Raw genomic sequence first — 25,676 nt, forward strand, 5'->3', positions numbered from 1 at the left:
CAGCGCTTCTGGAGGCAGGTTGTTCCACTGGTTAATTGTTCTAACTGTCAGGAAGTTGCTCCTTAGTTCTAGGTTGCTTCTCTCCTTGCTTAGTTTCCACCCGTTGCTTCTTGTCCTGCCTTCAGGTGCCTTGGAAAATAGCTTGACACCTTCTTCTTTGTGGCACCCCCTGAGATATTGGAACACTGCTATCATGTCCCCCCTTGTCCTTCTCTTCATTAAACTAAACAATTCCAGCAGCCGTTCCTTATATGCTTTAGCCTCCAGTCCCCTAATCATCTTTGTTGTATAAATAGATAAAAATTTATCTCTTTCGGGAAACATAAAAAGCAAAAGCAGATATCTCCAGTATAATAGATAAAGTAAAAAAATATAGCATTTCTTTTTTATTTTTTTTCAGGGCCCCTAGGTATCCAAAAAAAGAGAAAAAAAATCAAGTAGTCAATAAAACTTTAACTGTTTTAGTTCTTTTAAAACTTTCTTTCCCTAGTAGACAGAAGCTGCTCTATTAAGACAGGGAAATGATCAAAAACTTTTTACAGGCAAATTGTCTGGACAGAGAGAGGGAGGAAAGGTCTCACCCAGATTCACCATGGTGATTCTTTAAGCTTAGATGATTTTCTGACTTCGGCTGGTGCAGCAAAGTGATCGGCCATTTTACTGGCCAATCTTCTCTGTTGGGCCTACGGAGTTAGTTCGTACTGTAGGGGAACTGCCGCTCCACCGCAGCCGAGCAAAAGCCTCCTCGACGGTAGTCGCCCCTCCAGGGCGATTTAAGACCCTCATAAGGGTTTACTGGCGGAGGGAAAAAAAGCCGACAAAGAGAGAGATCTTTTTGTACGGCTGAACGTGCCGCAATCCGGAAGCCTTAATAACAGAATTTTGACTGTCCTAGAAGATGCTCATCTCTAAAGGAAAGCTTACAAGACTACAGGTAGTCCTTGGCTTACAACAGTTTGTTTAGTGAACATTCAAATTTACAGCAGCACTGAAAAAAGTGACTTATGACCATTTTTCACATGACTGTTGCAACATCCCCACAGTCATGTGATCAAATTCAGATGCTTGGTAACTGACTTATATTTATGACAGTTGCAGTGTCCTAAGGTCATGTGATCACCTTTTGCAACCTTCTGACAAGCAAAGTTAATGGAGAAGCCAGATTAGTAACCGTGTTACTAACTTAACAACTGCAGTGATTCACTTAACATTTGTGGCAAAAAAAGTCATAAATGGGGCAAAACTCACTTAACTGTCTGATTTAGCAACAGAAATTTTAGCTCAATTGTGGTCATAAGTCAAGGATTACCTGTATTTAGTTGCAATGTAGATTTTATGCTGATCAAAGGGCCAAATTAAAAGACCTACAATATCTAATATAAATGAATTTATTAAATAAAAGCATATTTGTCAAAATAGGATCATTTATATGTAGGGAAAAATAGTCTTCCAGACACCCAGAGTCATGTTGTATTTTTCAAATTTCTCTCTAGATATTTATAGAATGCCTAGGGGGAAAGGATAGCAAACCTGCAGCCTGTGAGTGCTATACAATCCTGTGGTGTTCTCGTCATGCTCCTGAAATACAGTGGCAATATTCTGCCATATTTAGGCAGAGATCATTTGCAACAGTATTTTAATTTCCAAGTCCTGGGGCAATGGGGGGGTTGAAAATCCCAGCGTCTTCTTTTTACATCATTTGACATAATGCATTTCACACTATCACTAAGCCAGTTAATGTAATGTCCCACACCCTTTGCATCATTGTTTCATTCATTCATTTCATCCCTTGGCACTAAACAAAAACCACATGTAAGCATCTGTGAACTATAGCTTGGTAAAGGGCATCAGGTCTCAAAATGGCTTCCAGAATTATTTATAATTTTAAACTGCAACACTTGTTTTGAAGCTGTCTTTCGCAGTACTCTTTTCAAATTTGGATACTGTCCTATTTGTAAACAAATCACTAGTCTACAAGGACAGATTACTTATCTAGGACCTGTAATCTGTGGTCTTCAAGCAGAAATTAGGTGTCCAGTTCAGTCCTTCTGCTCTATTGAGCTGCCGCACTATCAGCCCCCTCTACCACAAAGATCCTGAAGGAGAAGGGCAATTTGGACAACCGTGGGATCTGGCAGGGTGAGAGCTGTGAACCATAAACACAAAGCTTTTGCTGTGTCCCTGCATAACAGATCCAGTGCCCTTGCTGACCTTAATAGGGACACTAAGGAGGCAGGTAAAAGTAGTTGTGATGATGATAACTCAAACAAGCAGGGGATCATGGTCCGAGATGAAGAATTTGTTTTGGACAGGGGAAAGTGTGAATCAGTATTACACATCAGTCAGGCAAGAAGAGCAAGGCATCCAAAAAGAGAAGCCATCTTCTGGTTGGTGATTCAACTATAAGGGACATAAATTTAGGAAAGGAAACAGAGGTTTTGAAAGAGGTCAGGTGTCTTCCAGGTGCTACTGCCAGTAGGGACAAGAAGTGTATTTTTAAAATAGTCAAGAATGCCAGCAAGGAGTGTGATCTGGATGCTATTGTACATCTTGGCACTAACAATCTTTTCCAAAAAGATGTACTCTCTGTGCAGAATGATTTCCAGAGCTTGGAGCAGGAAAGGCTGTAGGCTTACTTTTTCAGAGGTTTTACTAGTATATAAGGAACAAAATGGAAAAGGCCAGCATATAGCAGAATTCAATATGTGGCTAAAGGAGTGGTGTAAAGGGGAAGGCTTTTGTTATATTAGTCACGATGTCTGCAGCTGGTCCAATGAAAAAGTGTACAAAAGAGATCCATCAAAGAAAGGGACTGAGTTACTTGGCAATAAATTCACAGATTTTCTGGAGAAATATTTAAACTGAACAACGGGACAGTGGGTTAATTGATACAGAACATTTCTGTCCCCAGCAATCTAAAAATTATAGAGTTATCAGTGCATGTAACTTATAGGTGTGTGTGGATAAGAATATCAACCTTACTGTCAAGCAAAATCAAGCTTTTAATAGTGAGTGACACACCAAATGCACTAATCAAACAGGAGGTAAGAAAATAGGGGAACTCAGGCACCACACAGGTTATGTAGAAAGTAAACATAGGGTCAATCATAAAATATTCAAATGTCTATACATCAATACACAGAGTATGAGCAATACACAGGATGAACTAGAAATTCAGGTAAATGAGGGCAGATATGATATTGTTGCCATTACGGAAACTTGGTGGGATGAAACCCACAAATGAAACACATAGCTAGAGGGATTTAAATTATTTAAAAGAAACAGACCAAATAAAAGAGGTGGAGTTGCTCTAAGAAATAACTACATCTCTACAGAAATAGAGCACAACAATGATGAAATCTTGAAAGCATTTGGGTGAATATAAAAGGGGGGAAAATGACATTGCCATAGGTGTATACTATGCAGAGGTCCCCAACCTTTTGGGCACCAGGGACCGTTTACCTGGAGAGATGTTTTTCCATGGATCGGAGGGGGTGTGGTTTTGTGTGCTGCCTGCATCCGCAGATGGGACTTTGCTTGTTTGGGCGGACCAGTTGCTAGCATGCCATGGGGCTGAGGGTCCCTGCTATAGGGCAGGGCTTTTCAACCAGTGGTACGCGTACCACCAGAGGTACCTTAGCACTTGGCAGGTGGTATGCAACCTCTAGCCAAATGCAGTGGGGGAGGGAATCAGCTAAAGCAATGCCGCACAGACCTGGAGATCAGCTGGAGCTGCAGAGCTTGGCAGAAGCCCCAGGATCAGCGCACATGGCGACATAGTAATTGGAGCTTCCAGCGCACCCGGAAGAGAAAAGGAAGAGGGTGGAGAGAAGAGAAAGTATAAAAGGGGCAGGTTTTGCAGGAGAGGGAGAGAAAGAACGAGAAGCAAAGAGGTTTTTCTTAGCAAGAAAGGAAAGACAAAGCGAGCAGACTGTTTTCAGAGGAAGGGCGAGTGAGCGAGCAGCCTGTTTTCAGAGGAAGGGTGAGTGAGCAAGCGGTGTGTTTTCGGGAAAAGGGCGAGTGAGCTGCATGTTTTTAGAAGGGCAAGTGAGCGGCATGTTTTTGGAAGGGTAAGTGAGTGGCATGTTTTTGGAAGGGCAAGCGAGCAGCGAGTTTTCAGAAGGCCAAGCGAGCGGTGTGTTTTGAGAAGAGTGAGCGAGCGGCATTTTTTTTTTTAGGGGAAGGGTGAGCAAGCAAGTTGGGCAGGAGCCCCAGGATCAGCATGCACTTCTGCAGGGCTATGGGGGCTCGGCCGAAGCCCCAGAATTGGCATGTGCAGCTACAGAAAAGAAGAAAAAAGGTTAAGGAAATGATTGGTCCATTAGTGGGAGAAAGTGGCAAGTAGATGACAAGCAACAGGGAGAAAGCAGAACTACTTAACTCATTTTTTGCATTCGTCTTTACACAAGGGGAAAAAACAATCCAACACAGGGGTGTCAAACTGCCAACCCATGGGTTGGATGCATCATGCTAAAACCGCGCCCACTCCAGTGCCGGCAATGGAAAAAAAGTTGCGATACATTGCAACACATCACATGACGTTGCGAGTTTGACATCCCTGGTCCAACCTATCAAAAACAGTATCGTAAAAACATATTAGAAACACAAGTTAAGATAGGCAAGAAAATGGTAAGTGAGCATCTGTCCACACTAGACAAGTTCAAATCACCAGGACGAGATGGATTACACCCCAAGGTTCTTAAGGAACTGGCAGATGTGATCTCAGAACCACTGAATTATATCTTTCAAAGATCCTGGAGCACTGGGGAACTACCAGAGGATTGGAAAAGAGCTGATGTAGTTCCCATCTTCAAAAAAGGGAAAAAAACGGATCCAGGAAACTACAGACCTATCAGCCTGACCTCAATACTTGGGAAGATTCTGGAAAAGATAATCAAGCAACAAATCAGCGAACACCTAGAGGCAAACAAAGTCATTATCAAAAACCAACATGGGTTTGTCAAAAACAGATCATGCCAGACAAAACTTATTGCGTTCTTTGACCAGGTGACAAAATTAGTGGACCAGTGGAATACTGTGGATATAATTAACTTGGACTTCAGTAAGGCATTTGATAAAGTAGACCACAACCTACTACTTGATAAGATAGAAAAATGTAGGTTACACAGCATCACCACCAGATGAACTCGTAGCTGGCTGACCGGCCATACTCAGCGTGTAGTCCTCAATGGAACTGCATCTACATGGAGGGAAGTGTGTAGTGGGGTGCCCCAGGGCTCTGTTCTGGGCCCAGTGCTCTTCAACATCTTCATCAATGATTTGGATGAGGGGATAGATGGGGAACTCATCAAATTTGCAGACAACACCAAGCTGGCAGGAATAGCCAACACTCCAGAAGATAGACTTAAGAAAAAGAAGGATCTTGGCAGACTTGAAATTGGGTGCTATCTAACAAAATAAAATTCAGTTGTGAAAAAAGTAAAGTTCTACATTAAGGCAAGAAAAAACAAATGCACTGGTATAGTATTGGTGGTACCTTGCTTAATAGTAGTAACTGTGAGAGGGATCTCAGAGTCCTAGTGAACAATCACTTAAATATGAGCCAGCAGTGTGCTGCAGCTGCCAAAAAAGCCAACACAGTGCTAGGCTGCATTAACAGAGGGATAGAATCAAGATCATGTGAAGTGTTAATATCAATTTACAATGCCTTGGTAAGACCACACTTGGAATACTGCATCCAGTTTTGGTCACCACGATGTAAAAAAGATGTTGAGACTCCAGAAAGAGTACAGAGAAGAGCAACAAAGATGATTAGGGGACTGGAGGCTAAAACATATAAGGAATGGTTGCTGGTTTAATAAAGAGAAGGACGAGAGGGGACATGATAGCAGTGTTCCAATATCTCAGGAATTGCCATAAGGAAGAGGGAGTCAAGCTATTCTCCAAAGCACCCGAAGGCAGGACAGGAAGCAATGGGTGGAAACTAATCAAAGAGAGAAGCAACCTAGAATTAAGGAGAAATTTCCTGACACTTAGAACAATTAATCAGTAGAACAACCTGCCTCCAGAAGCCGTGAATGCTCCAACACTGAAAGTTTTTAAGAAGAGTCTGGACAGCCATTTATCTGAAATGGTATAAGGTTTCCTGCCTGACTAGGGGGTTGGACTAGATGACCTCCAAGATCCCATCCAACATTATTATTATTATTATTATTATTATTATTATTACTACTACTACTACTACTACTACTACTACTACTACTACTACTACTACTATTATGGATTATCGCATAGTCAGCCAGATGTTCAGACTGGATTTGGCATTTTGTCTACCTATCGAGTCCTTACCCAGGACCTGGGATAGGCAGATGTGGATGTTTGATGGTGTTACAGATATCGTCGCAGGATGGAAGCAGTTCCTAGTAAGGCCGCCTTTTGCAATTGACTAATAGCGAATTTGTCAATGCCAATGGTGTTCAAGTGGTGCTCCAGTTGTTTTGGGATTGCACCCAAGGCGCTTATGACTATTGGTACTACCCTTGCTTGCTTTTGCCACAGTCTTTCTATTTCTATTTGTAGGTCTTTGTATTTTGTTATCTTCTCCATTTCTTTCTCTTCTATTCTGCTGTCTCCAGGCACTGCCACGTCCAATATCCAGACTTTTTTGTCTTTCTTATCGACAATTGTTAAGTCTGGGGTGTTATGTTGCAGGTGCTTGTCTGTTGAATTCTGAAGTCCCAGAGCAGTTTAATTTTATCATTTTCTATGACTTTCTCTATTTTATGATCCCACCAGTTTTTGCTTACAGGCAAATGATATTTTTTGCAGATCTTCCAATGCATCAGTGTTGCTACTTTGTCATGCTGCTGCTTGTAGTCAGTCTGTGCAATCTTCTTGCAACAGCTTACCAGGTGGTCCACTGTTTCTTCAGCTTCTTTGCATAGGCGGCACTTACTGTCTGTTGCTGTCTTCTCAATTTTGACTTTATATGCATTTGTCCTTAAGGCTTGGTCTTGGGCAGCCAGAATTAGTCCCTCGGTCTCTTTCTTCAATTTTCCTGCTCTTAGCCATTGCCAGGTCTTGTTAATATCTTGTTCCCAGCTATTTTTTAATGTATTGGCCATGTAGTGCTTTGTCTTCCCATGCCTCTATTCTGTTCTTCATTTGGTCTTTCTTATAGGCCAGTTTGGTCTCTCCAGTAGTCAATAAGCCTTCTGATATAATAATTTCGGTGCATCTTCACCATTGTTCTTCAGATATTCTTCCAAAGCCATTTTTTCTTCTTCCACCATCTGATGTACTTGTAGCATACCACGCCCACCTATTTGCCTTGGTAGATAAAGTCTGTCAATGTCACTGCGTGGATGAAGGGCATGATTCATTGTCATTATTTTTCTGGTCTTCCTATCCATTGCTTTTAGTTCTGCTTGAGTCCAGTCCACTATTCCAGCTGTGTAACTAATGACTGGGATTGCCCAGGTGTTGATTGCCTTTATGGTATTTCCTCCATTGAGTTTGGATTTTAAGATCTTCTTCACTCTCTTGATGTATTCACCTCTAATCTTTTTCTTGACTTCAGTGTGCTTGATGTTGTCAGCTTGAAGGATACCCAAGTATTTGTAGTAATCTTCCTCATCCAGACTCTTAATGTTATTTTCGTGGGGCATCTTGATTCCCTCAGTTTTCACTACTTTTCCTTGTTTGATAGTAAGTGTGGCACATTTGTCCAAGCCAAACTCCAAAACAATATCTTGGCTATATATACGGACAGTATTGAGCAGCGATTCTATTTCAGATGATGTTTTTCCATATAGCTTCAGATCATCCATGTAAAGGAAATGGGATAGTCTGGTAGATGTTTTTGATGTTTGATAGCCATGTCCTGAGTTATTCAGTATTGTTGACAGTGGAAACAATGCAATAACAAATAGTAATGGTGACAATGAATCTCCTTGAAATATTCCTCTCTTGATATTAACCTCTCCCAGTCCCTCACCATTGATCTGCAACTGTGTCTTCCATTGTGCCATCGATCTTTGCATAAATTTTCTGATGTTTCTATTGACTCCTGTTAATTCTAGGCACTTGATTATCCAGTCATGTGGCAGAGAGTCAAATGCCTTTTTGTAGTCAATCCATGCCACATTCAGGTTGGTCTTCCTTTTCTTGCAGTTTTCCAAGATCATTTTGTCTATTAGGAGTTGATCTTTTGTTCCTCTGCTATTGGGGCGGTTTCCTTTCTGCTCAGGTGGAAAGAGATTGTTTTCAACTAGATGCTGTTGTACTGCATCAGCTACCACACCAGTTAGTAATTTGAAAGTTGTTGGTAAGCAGGTAATTGGCCTGTAGTTACCTGGTGTTGCCCCTTTTGCTGGATTTTTCATTATTAGGTAGGTTTTCCCAGTTGTTAGCCACTTTTCAATTTCTCCTCCTTGTAGTATATTGTTGAACTGCTTGGCAATGAGTGGGTGTATAACAGTTAGATGTTTCAACCAAAACCCATGCAGTTCATCTTCACCTGGTGCTGACCAATTTTTGATTTTCTTGCTCTTTTTTCTACCATTTTTGTTGTTATTACTAGTTTTTTCATTTCAACTTCTGTTTTATTTGCATCCACCTCTTTTAACCAAGCCGCATCCTTGTTGTATTTCTTTGGGTTATCCCATATCTGCTTCCAGAACTGCACTGTTTCTTCCTTGTCAGGTACTGATTGATTCATTGCAGTTTCTCCATTGATGGATTGGTAGAAACGTTTCTGATTGGATTGGAATTGAAGGTTATGCCTATAGTTTGCAATTTGAGCTTCATATCTACTGATTTTCCTGGCTATAGCTGTTATTTGTTGCTTTATTATTTCTAGTGCTTCCTTGATCTTCCTTGTTTCTAAGTGGTATTTCTTGATTAGGTATTCTTTGGTCTTCTTGTTCTTCAGCTTCTTTTCTTTCATCTGTTCTAGCTTGCTTGCATGTGATCTTAACTTGCTGATCTTATTTTCTAGTCTAACCTTCCATTTTTGTGGTGCACTGTTCGTTTGTTTTTCTTCTTTGTTGATTTTGTATCCCAGGTATTCTGTTATAACTGCAGCTGTGCTGTACATTAGTTGGTTTGTTTCTTGCAGTGAATTGGTGCTTATACTTGATATTGCAGTATTTGCATCTTTTAATGCTTGTGCTAGCTGTTTCTTTGGAACAAGCTTCAATGCAGGCAGCCTTATTCTGTTGTTTTTGTGCTGTTCTAGATGCTCAGTTATTCTTTGTTTCAATTCTTTTATTTCTTTAGTTAGAGGGTTTTGTTCTTCCTGAAGAAGAGGTGCCTGGTTTCCAAATGAGAACAGTTGTATATCTCTGCTGGATTCCTTCACTGCCAACTCCCCCTGGTTTGCCTCTACATTCTGAATTACTTCTGGTAAGGCTTTGATTTCTTTGCCCTGGGTAAACCTTTGCAGTTCGTCCAATTCTGTTTCTGTGAATACTTTATTTCGTGTTATAAATCGGCGTTGATCTGCTAGTCTCTGTTCTGTTATTTCTGATTCTGGATGTTGTTCTTTCCAGAACTGGTGCATTTGTTTTAGATATCCTCTTCTTGTTGGACTTGATCTGTAGTAACAGATCATTATTTCTTTGTTTTCAATCACTGTGTTTCTGCGATGGGTAGACACCTTTTTTTCCAGTAGTTCTGCAGCTGCTGGCCCTGGTTGCTCAGCCAACAGTCCTGAGTCCCATTTTTCACCAGATATCCAGGAACTCCAATATCTAGCACGGACCTTGTTAACCTGGGCGACATCCGAGCCAGTATGGCATTCTGAAATTTACGTCTCACCATATTTTTTATGGGAGAGACACTCTTTGTCTGACTCCTCTGATGAGACCTGTCCAGTATGGTTGAACCTCTGGCATAGCTCTCATCTTCCTCAGAGTACACAACCCCACAACCACATTATTATTATTATTATTATTTTGAGAGAAAAATTCTAAAGATTAAAAATAGATGAATAAATTCAATGAGAGATTCAAATCCTGTTTTTATTTTTCTTGATTCTTTAATTTCAATTGGTATCTTCCCTTTCTATTCAAATACTTACTGTGGCTAATAGTAGCATTCAGCAACCTAGACTGCACATGTAGTCCTCATAATGGAGACTGTGCATTATGGTAATGTTGTGACACTTGTAAAATCAGTGACAATCCAATTTTACAACCTTTTTTGCAGTGGTCAATAAGTGAATCACCATAATTATTAAATGACCTAAATGATGCAGAGTGGTTGCTGAGCACCCAAAATGCAGTCATGTGATCAGTAAGCTGGTCTGGCCATTGGAACTTCAGAACTGGGACATAAGTATCTTTTGTTGGTGGGGATCCATTATAATTTTGAATGATTGATGATGACCAATTGTAAGTTGAGAACTATCTGTAACCCTAAATGTCTGGTAAAAGATGTTTAATGGCTGCTTTTTAAAATCCAGAGGAGGATTCAATTGCAACTCCAGAGGAAATACATTCCATACTGTGAACCACTGAAAATAAAGCCCCCCTCCAGCATATGATTATCTGACAGCTGGGACATCTTCAGAAGGCCCTATTCTGCAGATCATGTTTAAACAAATTTAGATTGAATGAAGAAGTTATAAAAGTATACTGTAAAGGCATCTATTTAAAGCGGAATGATTTAATTTAGGAACTTAAACGGAAAATCAACTTTTGTCAAGTGGTCTTTGTCTTTCACAGATGGATCATATAGTAGGAGTTATAAACACTGTTTACCAGTCAAGCCATGTATTTTGCACTAATTGAAGCATCTGGGAACTTCAGAATGCTGAATATATTGAATAGCCTGATATCTGCAAATATCTATACATCTGCTGCTTCCTAACTCAGAAGGCTGCACACAATACAAGTTATAATTCTGAAAAGCTTTGCTGGCTTTGAAGGTATTAAATGTTGTATTTAAGGAAAACCAAGTAAGAGGTAAGAGAGCCACTACGGTATAGTGGTTAAGGCACCAGATTTAGAAACCGGAGACTGTGAGCTATGACAGTCTCACCTTGGGCACAAAGCCAGCTGGGTGACTTGGCCCAGTCACTTTCTCTAAGTCCTAGGAAGGAGGCAATGGTAAATTACTTCTGAAAAACCTTACTAAGAAAACTGCACGCACTGGTCAGGCAATCTCCAAGATGCGAATACAATTGAAGGGAAGAAAATATAAAAAAGATAAAGAATGTGTATATAAGTTTCTTACCTGTTGTGCTTACAGAAAAATTTCTAAGGTTTGATGAGATATTTGTATCACTGGCTGTAAAATATAATATATTCTCAGATTAAAATTAAAAGCATTGCATTTAAAAATTGTCCAACAATATTTACATTCCCTACACACCACAAGAGGGCAATACAAAGCTATTTAAACTTATTACAGCTGCAAAGAAAATTCTAATAATTCTGAAGTAATAAATCAGAAAGTATTTTTCCTATCAACTACTCTTTCATGGGCAGAATGCATAGAATAAACTGAATAAAATATTGATACAACTAATGATATTAAATTTTCTGTTTCTTACATCTATTCATGAGCAAAAAAATCCCAATTTCTCTATGTAACAGGCAAAATAATGACAGTGAACAAACCTGTTAAAGAACACAGTACATTGGCTCTGTTTAGACCAGTGGTTCTCAACCTTTTTAATGCCGCGACCCCCAACCGGTCGTAAATTGAGGACTACTCAACCGGTCGTAAGTCAAGGACTACTGAACTGGTGCAGCACCGTTTGCAGAATGGGACTTTTGGCGGGCTCAGCAGGGCAGAGACAGCCTGGACAATTCCTATTGGCTTTTGAAAGCCAATAGAATTAGACTCTATTCAAGAGAGTCTATTTTGTTGGCTTTCAAAAGCCAATAGAATAAAAGGGAGTAGCACAGCTAAGGAAAAGGGGAAAAAATGGCAGACTGCGTTGTTTGGCGACCCCCGTGAAATGGTTGTTCGACCCCAAATGGGGTCCCAACCCACAGGTTAAGAACCACTGGTTTAAACAGAATATTAAATTGTAGTTTAGTATTAGAGAAACAAGGGTAAATAAGCCAGGAGCTCACATGTATTCGTGGCATAAGTGCCTACAGCTGGTCATGGTAATGCCAGTGACAAAATATATCTTGTGACATCATAAAGCAAGTCTGCACTTTCATACTGTACTTGTGAAGCTTCAAGCAGGTATTTCAGGGGTAGAGTTTGTACATTGATATTATGACCCATGTTTTGTCACTTGCCTTCCCTGTTCTTCTTTTTTTAGATACCCCTAGATTAGTGTTTCTCATTATAGATGGCTGGGAAATTCTGGAACTTGAAGTCCATCCATTTTGAAACTGTCAAGAATTGAGAAACACTGCCCTAGATTGTCAAAAGAGAAGGCTGGAAGTACTTGCTATATATTAATAGACCATAGTTTATCTGAACATAAGAAACTGATTAGATAGAACTCTTAACACCTTCTTAAGGGCATTTGATATTATGGATTTCTCCCAGTTTTCTTGATTCAGCAGATACTTTGTCAGTAAACACTACAGAAGGGATGTCAAACTTGCAACATCTCGTGATGTGTCGCAACATATTGTGACTTTTTTCCATTGGCAATGCAGTGGGTGTGGTTTCACCATGACGCATTCAGCCCACAGGCCGGCAGTTTGATACCCCTGCACTACAGTATAGAAAAACTATAATGACCTCATCTGCAACAGTACCAGCAATTAACACCTGACAGAATCTGTCTCTTTCTCCAAACTGACCATAACATCTACTTTTTAAAAAAAAGCTAGATCTAGCATTCTTTAAAAAAAATGACTAAACATCTGTTCCAAAACTGCACTAAGTTCATGCATATAAGGAATTGCCGGAGAGATGAATCTGTGGCATTCTGATGTCTAACTTCTTTACGAGGCCAGGCCATGGGTGGCAGGACCCAGTGAATAGTGGGGAGGGGGCATGCCCAATCGTTTTAAGCAACCAATTAAATCTAGGCAAACTTGGTACCTGAGCATATCATCATCAATATTGTCAACCAGGCTTTGCAATTATTTCATATTGCAAGATTTGTGTTGAAACAAGATGGAGAGAACACTAAAAGTGGAACAGCTAAAGATGATTTTAGTTTGCCTCCACAATAGGCTAGAGTTGAGTTGGAAGCAATCTCAGATAGATACCTTTTTAAAATACCCCTAGAGAAATATTTTAATGCTGCAGTTCGTAAAATATTAATATATGTTCTCTGAGACTTTCATTTTACTATAATTTATCTGAATCAGACAATTTGAAACAAAGGTTTATAATCCTAACTTTATAAAAATCATAATTAAAGTTAATGGCACTTCCAATGTGATTGGAACAACTAGTGATTAATAGTTGTTTTAAAGGCACTCCAAAAAAGCTTATCATTTTATTTCGATAACGTGAGGAGGAATATGACAGCTCAACCCAACTTATTTTGAGACCAATTTCACTTTGTCCATTATTGTTTAGCAATATATTGGAACAGGGCCACTGACTAATTTATACTAACTGATTTGAAGTTGATTGATTAGTTATGATATCATTTGGAATTAGAAAAAGTACGTTCTTAAATGTATGTTTTTTAAGATATTATCTTGAAAATAAGTTGGCTAACTGTAGTGGAAATTATTTTGGTGTAAATATACATAAGATTGCATTCTAATGTCATTTAAGCATATTTTGGTGATATTTACTTTCCACATTTTTATTACTGATGCTCAGGGAACTAAATATTGACATACCAACAATAATACAGTCAAACATAAAAATAGTGAAATAACAAGGCATTAATAAGCTCAGATTTTCAAATGCTTATTTGAGTAATAAAAGGCTTTCAAACTGCTTTGCAAAATTAGAAAAGCTAGAATCTTTTCTTAGTTTTACAAGGTGAGATCAAATTAATGATTACTAATCATTATTAAACACTAATTTGAAAGAATGCTTAGCTATGCCATTAGTGAAAGAAAACTTTGGATGCACAAGCCTTTACTTTTAAGATACTCAGTGCAAGCCTTAATTCAAGTGATAATCCACTGTTTAAGCATATTCAGTGAAGGTTGAGAAGAATTTGGTGAGCACCTTCCTAAAATTTGGAAAGTCTCTTGGCACAAACATACCATTAAAAGAAAAAGATCTACCCAAAATTAATATAACTGAATCCTGTACATATTTACAGACTTCACATACAAAGATTGCTACTTGACAATGTTCAACTCATTTATTCTTGCATTCAAGAGCAATTGAAAAGAGCACATGATAATAATGCTGAATAAAATAGTAACAAAGCATTATCAAAATTCATATCAGTTTCCCAAAACTTGTTGCCTTAATCTTCCCCAAGTTGTCTGGCTGGAAAGTTACCAGATATCAAGTCTATGACACAGGAAGAATGTCTGATGAAAATAGATCAATGAATTTATAAACAAATCCAAGTGATTGTTTTTAGCTTATTAGATACAGATACAAATCTGCAAATCTAAAAATTCAATCTCTGAAGACAAGTTTAAAAAAATAGTTTTCAAGCTGAGCTTGGCTCTTGGTAATTCATGCTATTTTCTTAGCAACACTACTGTATTTTTCTTGGGTCCATAACCAAAGTATCTAAACATAATTCCCTTGATGCTGAAAATCCAAGTTTGTTTTAATTTATAGTTTTACCTTAGAATTACATCCCATAAAAAGTTCCAGGTACACAGGTTATTTTCTGCAGCTAGCAATGAAAGCAAAATCCTTACAAATTCCAGAAGACCTCTGAGGTTCATCCATAACAACTTAATACCTTTTACAATCATGCTGTCAACTCTACAAATGAGCATGGCTGTAGCCATTTTCCATATTCATTTTCAGTTTACACATAGAATGGAGGGGGGGGGTTGCCAGGTGCTTTGCTGGTCTAAATAAACTTTTATCCCATGGGAACCAAGGTCATCAGCTGCTCCCGAGATTTCAAGCTGGGCGTTGTGTAAAAAGCCCGCCAAGAAGATGTATTGGGGAACATAATTGCTTGCATAATTTAGGGGTGGGATTTTTTAACTTTGTATTGGGGAATTGTTATGTGTGTCTCCAGACTTGGTTTGCTGATACTTTGATGTGCTGATACTTTGCAACTAATAAACATGTTTTTTGAGGAATTTGCAAGCCTCACAATTCTGCTTTGTCTCTGTCGGAACCATGACATTAAACCAAGTCTCTTAAAACTTCATTTTCTTGGGGTGCTGGGCCCCAACTGCCCACCCACTTACTTTTGGGAGAGCGGTAAAGACTCAGCGAAGACTTGAGATGGAGGAGAAAGTTGAAACCACTGCTAGCCACAATGAGACTCAGGCTGTCAGAGTGCAGGCTGAGGCATCACTGGCAGGGCTCGGCCGAAAGTCAGGTTGATCCAACCTGGGAAGTTGATACCGCAGGAAGGAGCTAGAGCCCTAGTGGACCTCTTCCAAGCCGAGGCTGCCCCTCAGCGCAGGAGCACTCCTGTAACCGCTGAAGAGGAGTTCTTATTGCTGCCACCCCATGGTTCTTCATCTGTGGACGGTAAGAAAGGAAAGTGGGGGTCGACTTCCGGTTTGTTGCCACGGCCGCCACAGGCATTCGGAAGGTGAGCTCCATCTTCCGCATCCATTTCCACTCTGCTGGGGAACCCTGGAAAGGGTCGAAAGCCGTCCTGTAGGGGAGACGAGCAAGGAGGGGACCCCCGCTTGATCACGTGAGGGCAGCATTCCTTCTGCTCGATCTGGGGCAGCCCTCCAAACTGGCAGAGGAAAGACCGGCCATAGTAATATGGCCTGTCATTAGACTGCAGACAGCCGAAGTCAAACTTACTACCAAATACTTTGAAAGCAATGCGAATGAAACTGGGTAAGATTATTCCCGAAGCAAGTTCGGTGGTCTTAGTACTTCAACTGTTTTAATTTCAGTTTAAAATATTTTCCTGGGAGTAAAAACATTTTGGCTGATGCCTTGCCTAGAATGCTCCAGTTCAAAATCCACCGAAAGGAATTAATTAACTCCATTATTCCTCTGCTGCAATACGCTTCTCAAATAACCACCAGATCGCAGACACGCAGACCCCCTGCTGGTCCTGACGATCGCTCACTAAATGAATTGAAGGAGAAATTAGAGACTGATGCCTGGTTTAAAGATAAGAAATCTATATTAACCTTAAGGGGAGGACTAGCTTGGAAAGGTTCTAAGTTTTACCTCTCAGATGGCCTCAGACTCCAAGTCATGACACTAAGCAGCGGGTCACTTTGGATTTTTAAAAATATTGCATCTGGTACAGAGGCAATTTTGGTGGCCAAGAATGAAAAAGGACATTGAGAGTTATGTTAAGAGTTGTGCCACTTGTGCTACTATGAAGAGGCGCCCTGGAAAACCACCAGGATTATTGCAACAAATTGCTGATCCCTCTCAGCCTTGGGAGGAGATAACCATGGATTTTATAGTGGAATTACCTGAGAGCAAGGGAAACACTGTAATATGGACTGTGGTTGATCTATTTTCCAAACAGGTGCATTTCATCGCTTGCTCAGGACTTCCCTCTGCCCAGAAGCTAACCAAACTGTTTTTGAAGCACATATACTGACTCCATGATGCCCCAAAACAGATTATTTCTGACAAAGGGGTCCAGTTTACTGCAAAATTCTGGAGGGAGTTTATTGGGTCCTCTCAGGGGCTATCATCAGCTTTTCATCTGAATACTAATGGAGCTGCTGAGAAAGCTAATACAATGATGGAACAGTACCTCAGATGTTATGTAAATTACCAGCAGACTAATCGGGCTGACCTCTTGCCCTTTGCAGAGGTAGCCTACAATAGTACTGTGTACAGTAGCACTGATCTCACCCCATTCCCACAGGAGCCTCCTACTTCCCAGACTTTGGACCAATGGGTGACATTTTCTAGGGGGTTTGGGTAAATGTGAAGAAGGCATTGATCAAGTCCACCAAGGTTTACAAGGAGCAAGTAGACAAACGACGTTCCCTTCAGAAACCTTCTTATGTGAGACAATTAGTTTATCTTTCAACGAAATAGCTATGGTTAAGTCCAGTTGCCTTTTGAAAAAGCATCTTTGTGACAGCCATGATGTGGATGACTAAGAATCTCCATAGATAAAAACTATCATTTGAATTTCTTTTTGTTCTTGCTAACTACAATTACACATGAATAGGGTTTAAGAAAACAACCCAATTCAAAAATGATCATTTAAAGTTCAATCTTTTGATTAATTGCAACTACACATAATCAGAACTTAAGAAAAATAGGGAGTGAAGTTTTTGTGCTGCTCCACGCATCTAAGCTGGAGGACAAGCAGAATATATCAACCTAAGGTTTGTTCTTGTAATACTAAATTGTAACCAAAACATGCTATCACAATCTTTCTCTCTATTTAAATTCAAATGTTTTGGTAAACCATAATTATTTGACTGTAATCTATTGGACAAGCCACATTTCAATACAAAATATTTGTAAACACTGAAATCTCACAGTGTGGGTTATATATAACCAGAGAGTCAATCTCTCTAGTTAAGTATTTTTAGCAGGAATTTCAGCATAAAGCATACATAAGCAAATTTTTAAAAATCAAATTATTTAGCTTTTTCTTTGAAAATTAGCTATATGAACAGTTACGGCTCCTCCTCTATGGCTCCTCCTAGAGTTGTAGCAATTTCTTTCCAGCTCTCACCCTTTTGAAATAAATTTATTCTGATTTTTTAAAAAAACAGAGCACTATCATGCTTGCAAGTGCTGACTTTTCCATTACTTGTCCTAGATTTCTAAATAATCCAGTCCCCAGAACTGGCATCATGGAAAAGTAAATTATTTTTCCACAGGAAAAGCTACACTTCACAGAGCATAGGCAATCTTGGATCTCCTGTACAATCTCGGAATGACACCTTCAGATTGGAACATATATTTTTCCTACTGTTACCACAAGTATAAGGAAAGATTTTCAACAACAATGGCTACAAAAGGATCCAGCTTCAACCCACTTGCCTTGTTTTATGAAAGCCATCAGAACTTTGGAAGTTCACTCCTGTCCTAAATAGGTTTTCTTAAACATATACCCCATTGAGATGTCACAAATGTTGAATAGAAATACCCACTTATAAGCATTTTGTTCAAATTCTTTTGGTTAATTCTAAACCATCTTCTTTTCTATAGAACATTTCCATAATGTTCTAATCATTTTGTAAAGAAAAATTACAAAAATATCCTGCACTTTCTGGGTTTTCTCGTCCAAAAGAAATGGAAAACCTCAGGAAGTAGGCATAAACTATGGTATTTTATATTTTATTCTCCCTAAAAATTAGAAGTATTATAGATTAGCAAAAATATCCCACCATACATTCCAATAATACTATCACTACTCCACTGCTCCCAAAGTTCAAACACCTGAAACAGAACCAGTGTACAATTTGGAGGATCCTTCTGGAGTCAGCTCCTATTCAAAGAAAAGATGGAAAGGAGGATGTTTTCACAGCTTTGTGTTGTGCACCAATCTCATCCTGGACCAATAGGCTTGGCTCATAGAGACCACACAAATGGACTAATGCAATGCATTTTACGTGGGGCTATCTTTGAACAATAAGCTACAACTGGTTCAAAATATGGCAACACAAATAATTATCAGCACTGCTTAATCTGCACATGCTATACTTTTGCTCATGAATTGCATTGGTTGCCAGTATGCTTCCAGGTTCAATTCACAGTGCTGATTATTACCTACCAGTGCCAATGGACAAGGGTATTTGCAGGACTGCCTCTTCAGTTTACTCGTCCAATAGGATGGGAAGAATGATGCTGGAGGAATTCTTAAATTTTGTTGCAGTGTCAGCAATATTTCATTTATTCATCTCTGGGCTTAGTGTATGTTTTTATCTTTTATGGCAGATTACTTCAGTCTTCAGAATAAAAGGTTAAGTCTTTTTTGCTTCATAGTTTAAACTAAGATTCTCTGGCATTCTTATTCATCTATATTTCAAATAGGAAACTTTTTGGTGATCAAGAACTACATTTAATGTTTTTGGGAGAGATTGAAAGTTAAAAAGTGAATGGAGCTTCACCATCCTTATATGGAGGACATTTTCATTAGAGTGTGGGATTCTTATTTAAATGCTTACATTAGGGCTTACATTGAAGATTTCATGATTTTTTCCTTTTTTTTACCCTTTTCAAAAGAGTAAGAAATCCTGCAGTCAGTTTTCATCAGTCCTGATTAGGAGAACTTCAATGGCTGCCTTAAATGGGGCACTAATCAGTATTGAACCATGTTTACTATCAAAGAGACTGAAAGAGTGTTAACATCAAACTTGTATTCACTATTTATTCCCCTTCATTATAGCTGAATAATTGAAATGATAAATAAAATCATTTCTCAGGCCATTAACATTACACAGGAGGAAAAATAGGCCTACTTATTTTCCTTCCAGAGATCTTTGTTGTCCATCCACATGTTGGAGGTAATCTGCAGAAGACCAGAAAAAGTAGTAAAGACTTTGCCTCTGCCTCCTTGGGCACCCTGGAGCACTCTTCTGCCATGAAGAAAGGCAATGTGTTTTCAGAAAGTTTCCATGCTTCACACCTAGTCTGTCAGTATGGTAGATATGAAACCATCCGGCAGAACTGTAGCTAACAGGAGGCATTATTCATCACCTGTTGCAATATATATAAAATGCCTGAAGAAAAGGTTTGATTCTACCTCCTTAGAAGAGTCAGCTAACTGGAAATGGTGCAATAATATTTTATTTTACTATTGATAGTATCACAATCTAAATTTGGGGTCTCTATATGGCAAACATTTGTTAAGAACTTCCTCAAATGTTTCAAAAAACCAGTATACGATTTAAGGGAAATTGAAGACTTTCAACAATATTCTCAGAATCATACATAGAAATTAAATATAAAACTCTTTAATATGGTACTGTATATCTCTAAGCATGGGTATAGATATTCTAGGTGACAAAGTTCAGATTTTGTTACATGACGTGCTAAACATAGTTCCGTAGTTTAAGAAACCATCCTGAGCTATAATAATAAAAAAGAACTTTTAAAATAATTAGGCACAAAATTATTTTTTTCTATAACACCATCAGGTATCCTTTATCTAAAATGAACAAGAGAAAAAAATTTAACCACTTAAAAATTTAACACAAAGCTAAATTAAGCATATTTTACTTATGTCTGGGAAAAGTGAGGGGAAGAAATAAATAGAGCTTCATATAAAAGAGCTTAAGACTGACTTCTTTTCATTTTAATATTACAAAATATTTTTTCTTTATTCATGGGAAATGTTTAAGTAGAATTTTACATATACAGGTAGTCCTCAACTTAAAACAGTTCATTTAGTGATTGTTCAAAATTACAACGGCACTGAAAAAAAGTGACTTATGACTGTTTCTCATACTTATGACAATTGCAGCATCCCCATAGTCAGGTAATCAAAATTTGGATGCTTGGCAATTGGTTCATATTTCTGATGGTTGCAGTATCTTGGAGTCATGTGATCACATTTTGCGACCTGCTGACAAGCAACGCCAATGGGGAAGCCAGATTCACTTAGCAACCGTATTACTAACTTAACAACTGCAATGATTCACTTAACAACTATAGCAAGAAAAGTTGTAAATGGGGCAAAATTCTCTTAACAACATCAGGTTCAATTGTGGTTGTAAGTCGCGGGCTACATGTAAATCATGTAATTTATGAATATATGAATTTGGGAGATTATTTCCAAAATCATTTGAAAACGAACATTGTTATGTAATGGATGTAAATATAAACTCGTATTTGAGTCTAGAAGTAAAGATTTCTGGAAGTTAACTTTCATTTCTGATGACTTTGTAGATCTGTCCATGCAGTTTTCCTGACAACACAGAATTACTTTGACACTTCCTTCTTCTGGGGCTTTTATTTTCCTCTTCCAGATTGGAATATCAACTTGGATGGTCAACTCCCATCCAAGGATTAATGAGTCCAACTCCATCTTGGCTGGGTTAGGGGAATTCAGGCAAGGCAAACTAGGTGCTAACTCCTTACTGAAACACATCTGATAGATATGCTAATCAGCCTATCTAATCCTTTACCTTGATACTGGAGTAGATCACTATTTCTCTTCAGATATCTGCTTACTGGGATTGCAAAACTACCTTAGAATCCGCCAAGACAGAGTTGGACTCATTGACCCTTGGTTGGGATCTAATCTAAATTCTAACTAAATCTGTCCCTAGTTCCATGATCAGGCATTATTCTAAGTAAGTGTGTTTCTGGATGTTGATTTTTTATATGAGTCTTAGGTGTCCATAACTGTATTCTTTTGTTGTTGCAACTGTTATAATATTTCCCTGCTGTTATTTTATTTTTATGAATATAAAGAATATGGAAAGAATCAAGGGCCCCAGCTACTAGTGAATAAAAGATCAGTTATATACCTGTCTACTAGGTGGACTCACTGATATTCCTTTAAGAATAATTTCAGAAAATTTCTCCATCCTACAAATTCTGATTACCACGAATTGGAAATCATAAAATTCCATATCTTCAAACACATATTCTAATTAAAGTGAGATTTAAAATCTGTGATAAATTTGGCTGTATTTTCCTCAATACGTGAACCATGAAGCGCATAACCTGAACCATGATCTTGAACAAAATCCAATACCGATTGACTTATTTCACAGAATTGATGAAAATATATATAAACAAGTATTAGACCTTTAAATATATTATAAAATATAGACAAATAGACTGGTTATGCCTGCATCCACTTCCCTTTCCATCTGCTATGTTATCTAGCTTATCCACATCCCTTAACCATACATTTAAAGGGACAATGATTAGAAGAGAGGAGAAAGAAAAACCTTACCTGTGCCAGAAGCCAAAATTAAATGAAGCAACAGGAGACCAAGAGAAACCTTGAATTTTAGTAAGCATTCCCATACTTTCTCCATGAATATATGGCTCACTTTACAGGCTGCCATCCTAAAAGGTACAAGATAAACAATTAGCTACATGTATAAATGAGGAGTTATACAAGCAATCCTCAATTTACAACCCTTTGTTTAATAATGATTCAAAGTTACAATGACACTGAAAAAAGTGACTTATGACCATTTTTTACACTTAAGACCATTGCAGCATCCTCAAGGTCACATGATCAAAATTTGGATGCTTGGCAACTAGCATGTATTTATGATGGTTTCAGTCTCAGGGTCATGTGAACTCCTTTTGCGACTTTCTGACAAAAAAAGTCAATGGAGAAACCGGATTCACTTAATAGCTTGCTACTAACTTAACAACTGCAGTGATTCACTTAGCAACTGTGGCAAGAAAAGTCATAAAATGGGGCAAAACTCACTTAACGTCTCACTTAACAATGGAAATTTTGGGCTCAATTATCATAAGTTGAGGACTACTTGTACCAATGTTTTTAGATTATGTTTGATATCTGTAATAGTGATTATGGCTCTCTGGAAAACTGCCTATATTTTATTATCCTGCTCCCTATTATGAACTGCTAGAATAACATTACCAAACCTTTGTTCAATCATACTGTATAGTAATAATAATAATAATAATAATAATAGAATAGAATCGCTGCGCAACACTGTCCGCATACATAGCCAAGATATTGTTATGGAGTTTGGCTTGGACAAATGTGCCACACTTACTATCAAACAAGGAAAAGTAGTGAAAACTGAAGGAATCAAGATGCCCCACGAAAATAACATTAAGAGTCTGGATGAGGAAGAGTACTACAAATACTTGGGTATCCTTCAAGCTGACAACATCAAGCACAATGAAGTCAAGAAAAAGATTAGAGGTGAATACATCAAGAGAGTGAAGAAGATCTTAAAGTCCAAACTCAATGGAGGAAATACCATAAAGGCAATCAACACCTGGGCAATTCCAGTTATTAGGTACACAGCTGGAATAGTGGACTGGACTCAAGCAGAACTAAAAGCAATGGATAGGAAGACAGAAAAATAATGACAATGAATCATGCCCTTCATCCACGCAGTGACATTGACAGACTTTATCTACCAAGGCAAATAGGTGGGCGTGGAATGCTACAAGTACATCAGATGGTTGAAGAAGAAAAAATGGCTTTGGAAGAATATCTGAAGAACAATGATGAAAATGCACTGAAATTAGTATATCAGGAAGGCTTACTGACTACTGGAGAGACCAAACTGGCCTACAAGAAAGACCAAATGAAGAACAGAATAGAGGCATGGGAAGACAACGCACTACATGGCCAATACATGAAAAAAATAGCTGGGAAAGCAGATAATAATAAAACCTGGCAATGGCTAAGAGCAGGAAAATTGAAGAAAGAGATCGAGGGACTAATTCTGGCTGCACAAGACCAAGCCTTAAGGACAAATGCATATAAAGTCAAAATTGAGAAGACAGCAACAGACATTAAGTGCCGCCTATGCAAAGAAGCTGAAGAAACAGTGGACCACCTGGTAAGCTGTTGCAAGAAGATTGCACAGACTGACTACAAGCAGCGGGCATGACAAAGTAGCAACAATGGTGCATTGGAAGATCTGCAAAAAATATCATTTGCCTGTAAGCAAAAACTGGTGGGATCATAAAATAGAGAAAGTCATAGAAATGATAAAATTAAACTGCTCTGGGACTTCAGAATTCAAACAGACAAGCACCTGCAACATAACACCCCAGACTTAACAATTGTCGATAAGAAAGACAAAAAAGTCTGGATAGTGGATGTGGCAGTGCCTGGAGATAGCAGAATAGAAGAGAAAGAACTGGAGAAGATAACAAAATACAAAGACCTACAAATAGAAATAGAAAGACTGTGGCAAAAGCACGCAAGGGTAGTACCAATAGTCATAGGCTCCTTGGGTGCAATCCCAAAACAACTGGAGCACCACTTGAACACCATTGGCATTGACAAATTTGCCATTAGTCAATTGCAAAAGGCAGCCTTACTAGGAACTGCTTCCATCCTGCGACGATACCTGTAATACCATCAAACATCCACATCTGCTTATCCCAGGTCCTGGGTAAGGATTCGATAGGTAGACAAAATGCCAAATCCAGTCTGAACATCTGGCTGACTGTGCGATGATCCATAATAGAAGCTGAAGAAACAGTGGACCACCTGGTAAGCTGTTGCAAGAAGATTGCACAGACTGACTACAAGCAGCGGCATGACAAAGTAGCAACAATGGTGCATTGGAAGATCTGCAAAAAATATCATTTGCCTGTAAGCAAAAACTGGTGGGATCATAAAATAGAGAAAGTCATAGAAAATGATAAAATAAAACTGCTCTGGGACTTCAGAATTCAAACAGACAAGCACCTGCAACATAACACCCCAGACTTAACAATTATCGATAAGAAAGACAAAAAAAGTCTGGATAGTGGACATGGCAGTGCCTGGAGACAGCAGAATAGACGAGAAAGAACTGGAGAAGATAACAAAATACAAAGACCTACAAATAGAAACAGAAAGACTGTGGCAAAAGCAAGCAAGGGTAGTACCAATAGTCATAGGCGCCTTGGGTGCAATCCCAAAACAACTGGAGCACCACTTGAACACCATTGGCATTGACAAATTCGCTATTAGTCAATTGCAAAAGGCGGCCTTACTAGGAACTGCTTCCATCCTGCGACGATATCTGTAATACCATCAAACATCCATATCTGCCTATCCCAGGTCCTGGGTAAGGACTCGATGGGTAGACAAAATGCCAAATCCAATCTGAACGTCTGGCTGACTGTGCGATGATCCATAATAATGATAATAGTTAGAAGGGATCTTGGAGGTCTTCTAGTCCAACCCCCTGCTCAGGCAGGAAACCTTATATGATTTCAGACAAATGGTTGTCCAGTTTATTCTTAAAAACTTCCAGTGTTGGATCATTCACAACTTCTGGAGGCAGGTTGTTCCACTTATTAATTGTTCTAATTGTCAGGAAATTTCTTCTTAGTTCTAGGTTGCTTCTCTCTTTAGTTAGTTTCCATCCATTGCTTCTTGTCCTGGCTTCATGTGCTTTGGAAAATAGCTTGACTCCCTCTTCTTTGTGGCAGCCCCTAAGATACTGGAACACTGTTATCATGACACCCCTCGTTCCTTCTCTTCATTAGACTAGACATACCCAATTCCAGCAACTGTTCCTTATATGTTTTAGCCTCCAGTCCTCTGATCATCTTTGTTGCTCTTCTCTGTATTCTTTCTAGAGTCTCAACATCTTTTTTAAATCGTGGTTATCAAAACTGGATGGAGTATTCCAAGTGCGGCCTTTTAATTTATGCAAAGCAGCAGTAAATTCAACAAATTGGTTGATTCAATATCTGATACAAATTGATTACATCAAACCCATCCGCAGCAGTCATCAGGACATTTATATACTGCTCCTTGTAGGGTCTCTGTAACATTGGCCTCCCCCCTCCCCCCCCGCAAGGACCTGAACTGCAAAGAAGGCAAAAAATAAAAATGTTTATTAGTTTATCAAAAGATAAAATACAGAAATACCAAAAAAAATGAAGATAATGGGGAAAAAAGGGAGGAAAAGGGAAAGAAAGAAAGAAAGAAAGAAAGAAAGAAAGAAAGAAAGAAAGAAAGAAAGAAAGAAAGAAAGAAAGAAAAGGGTAGGGGAAAGGGGAAAAGAATAAGAAAAGCATTGACTTCCAACTTCCAAAAGAAAGGT

General features: G+C 38.8%; 1 protein-coding gene across 1 annotated transcript in view; it reads right to left on the reverse strand.

Moving 5' to 3' along the window:
- The window catches only part of LOC120314290 (adhesion G-protein coupled receptor G2-like), a gene marked incomplete at its 3' end in the record, with an annotated part of 76,724 nt that overhangs the window by 38,459 nt on the left and 12,589 nt on the right, over positions 1–25,676 (reverse strand). Inside the window, exons 2-3 of the mRNA XM_039357221.1 lie at positions 21,860–21,975; positions 11,200–11,253 (exon numbers count right to left, since the gene is read on the reverse strand). Coding sequence (XP_039213155.1) covers positions 11,200–11,253; positions 21,860–21,974 — 169 coding nt within the window. The remainder of the gene's footprint in view (positions 1–11,199; positions 11,254–21,859; positions 21,976–25,676) is intronic.

The sequence above is a fragment of the Crotalus tigris genome, unplaced genomic scaffold (assembly GCF_016545835.1).
Source record: "Crotalus tigris isolate CLP2741 ecotype Arizona unplaced genomic scaffold, ASM1654583v1 scf7180000018879.704157, whole genome shotgun sequence".
Classification (NCBI taxonomy): Eukaryota; Metazoa; Chordata; class Lepidosauria; order Squamata; family Viperidae; genus Crotalus; species Crotalus tigris.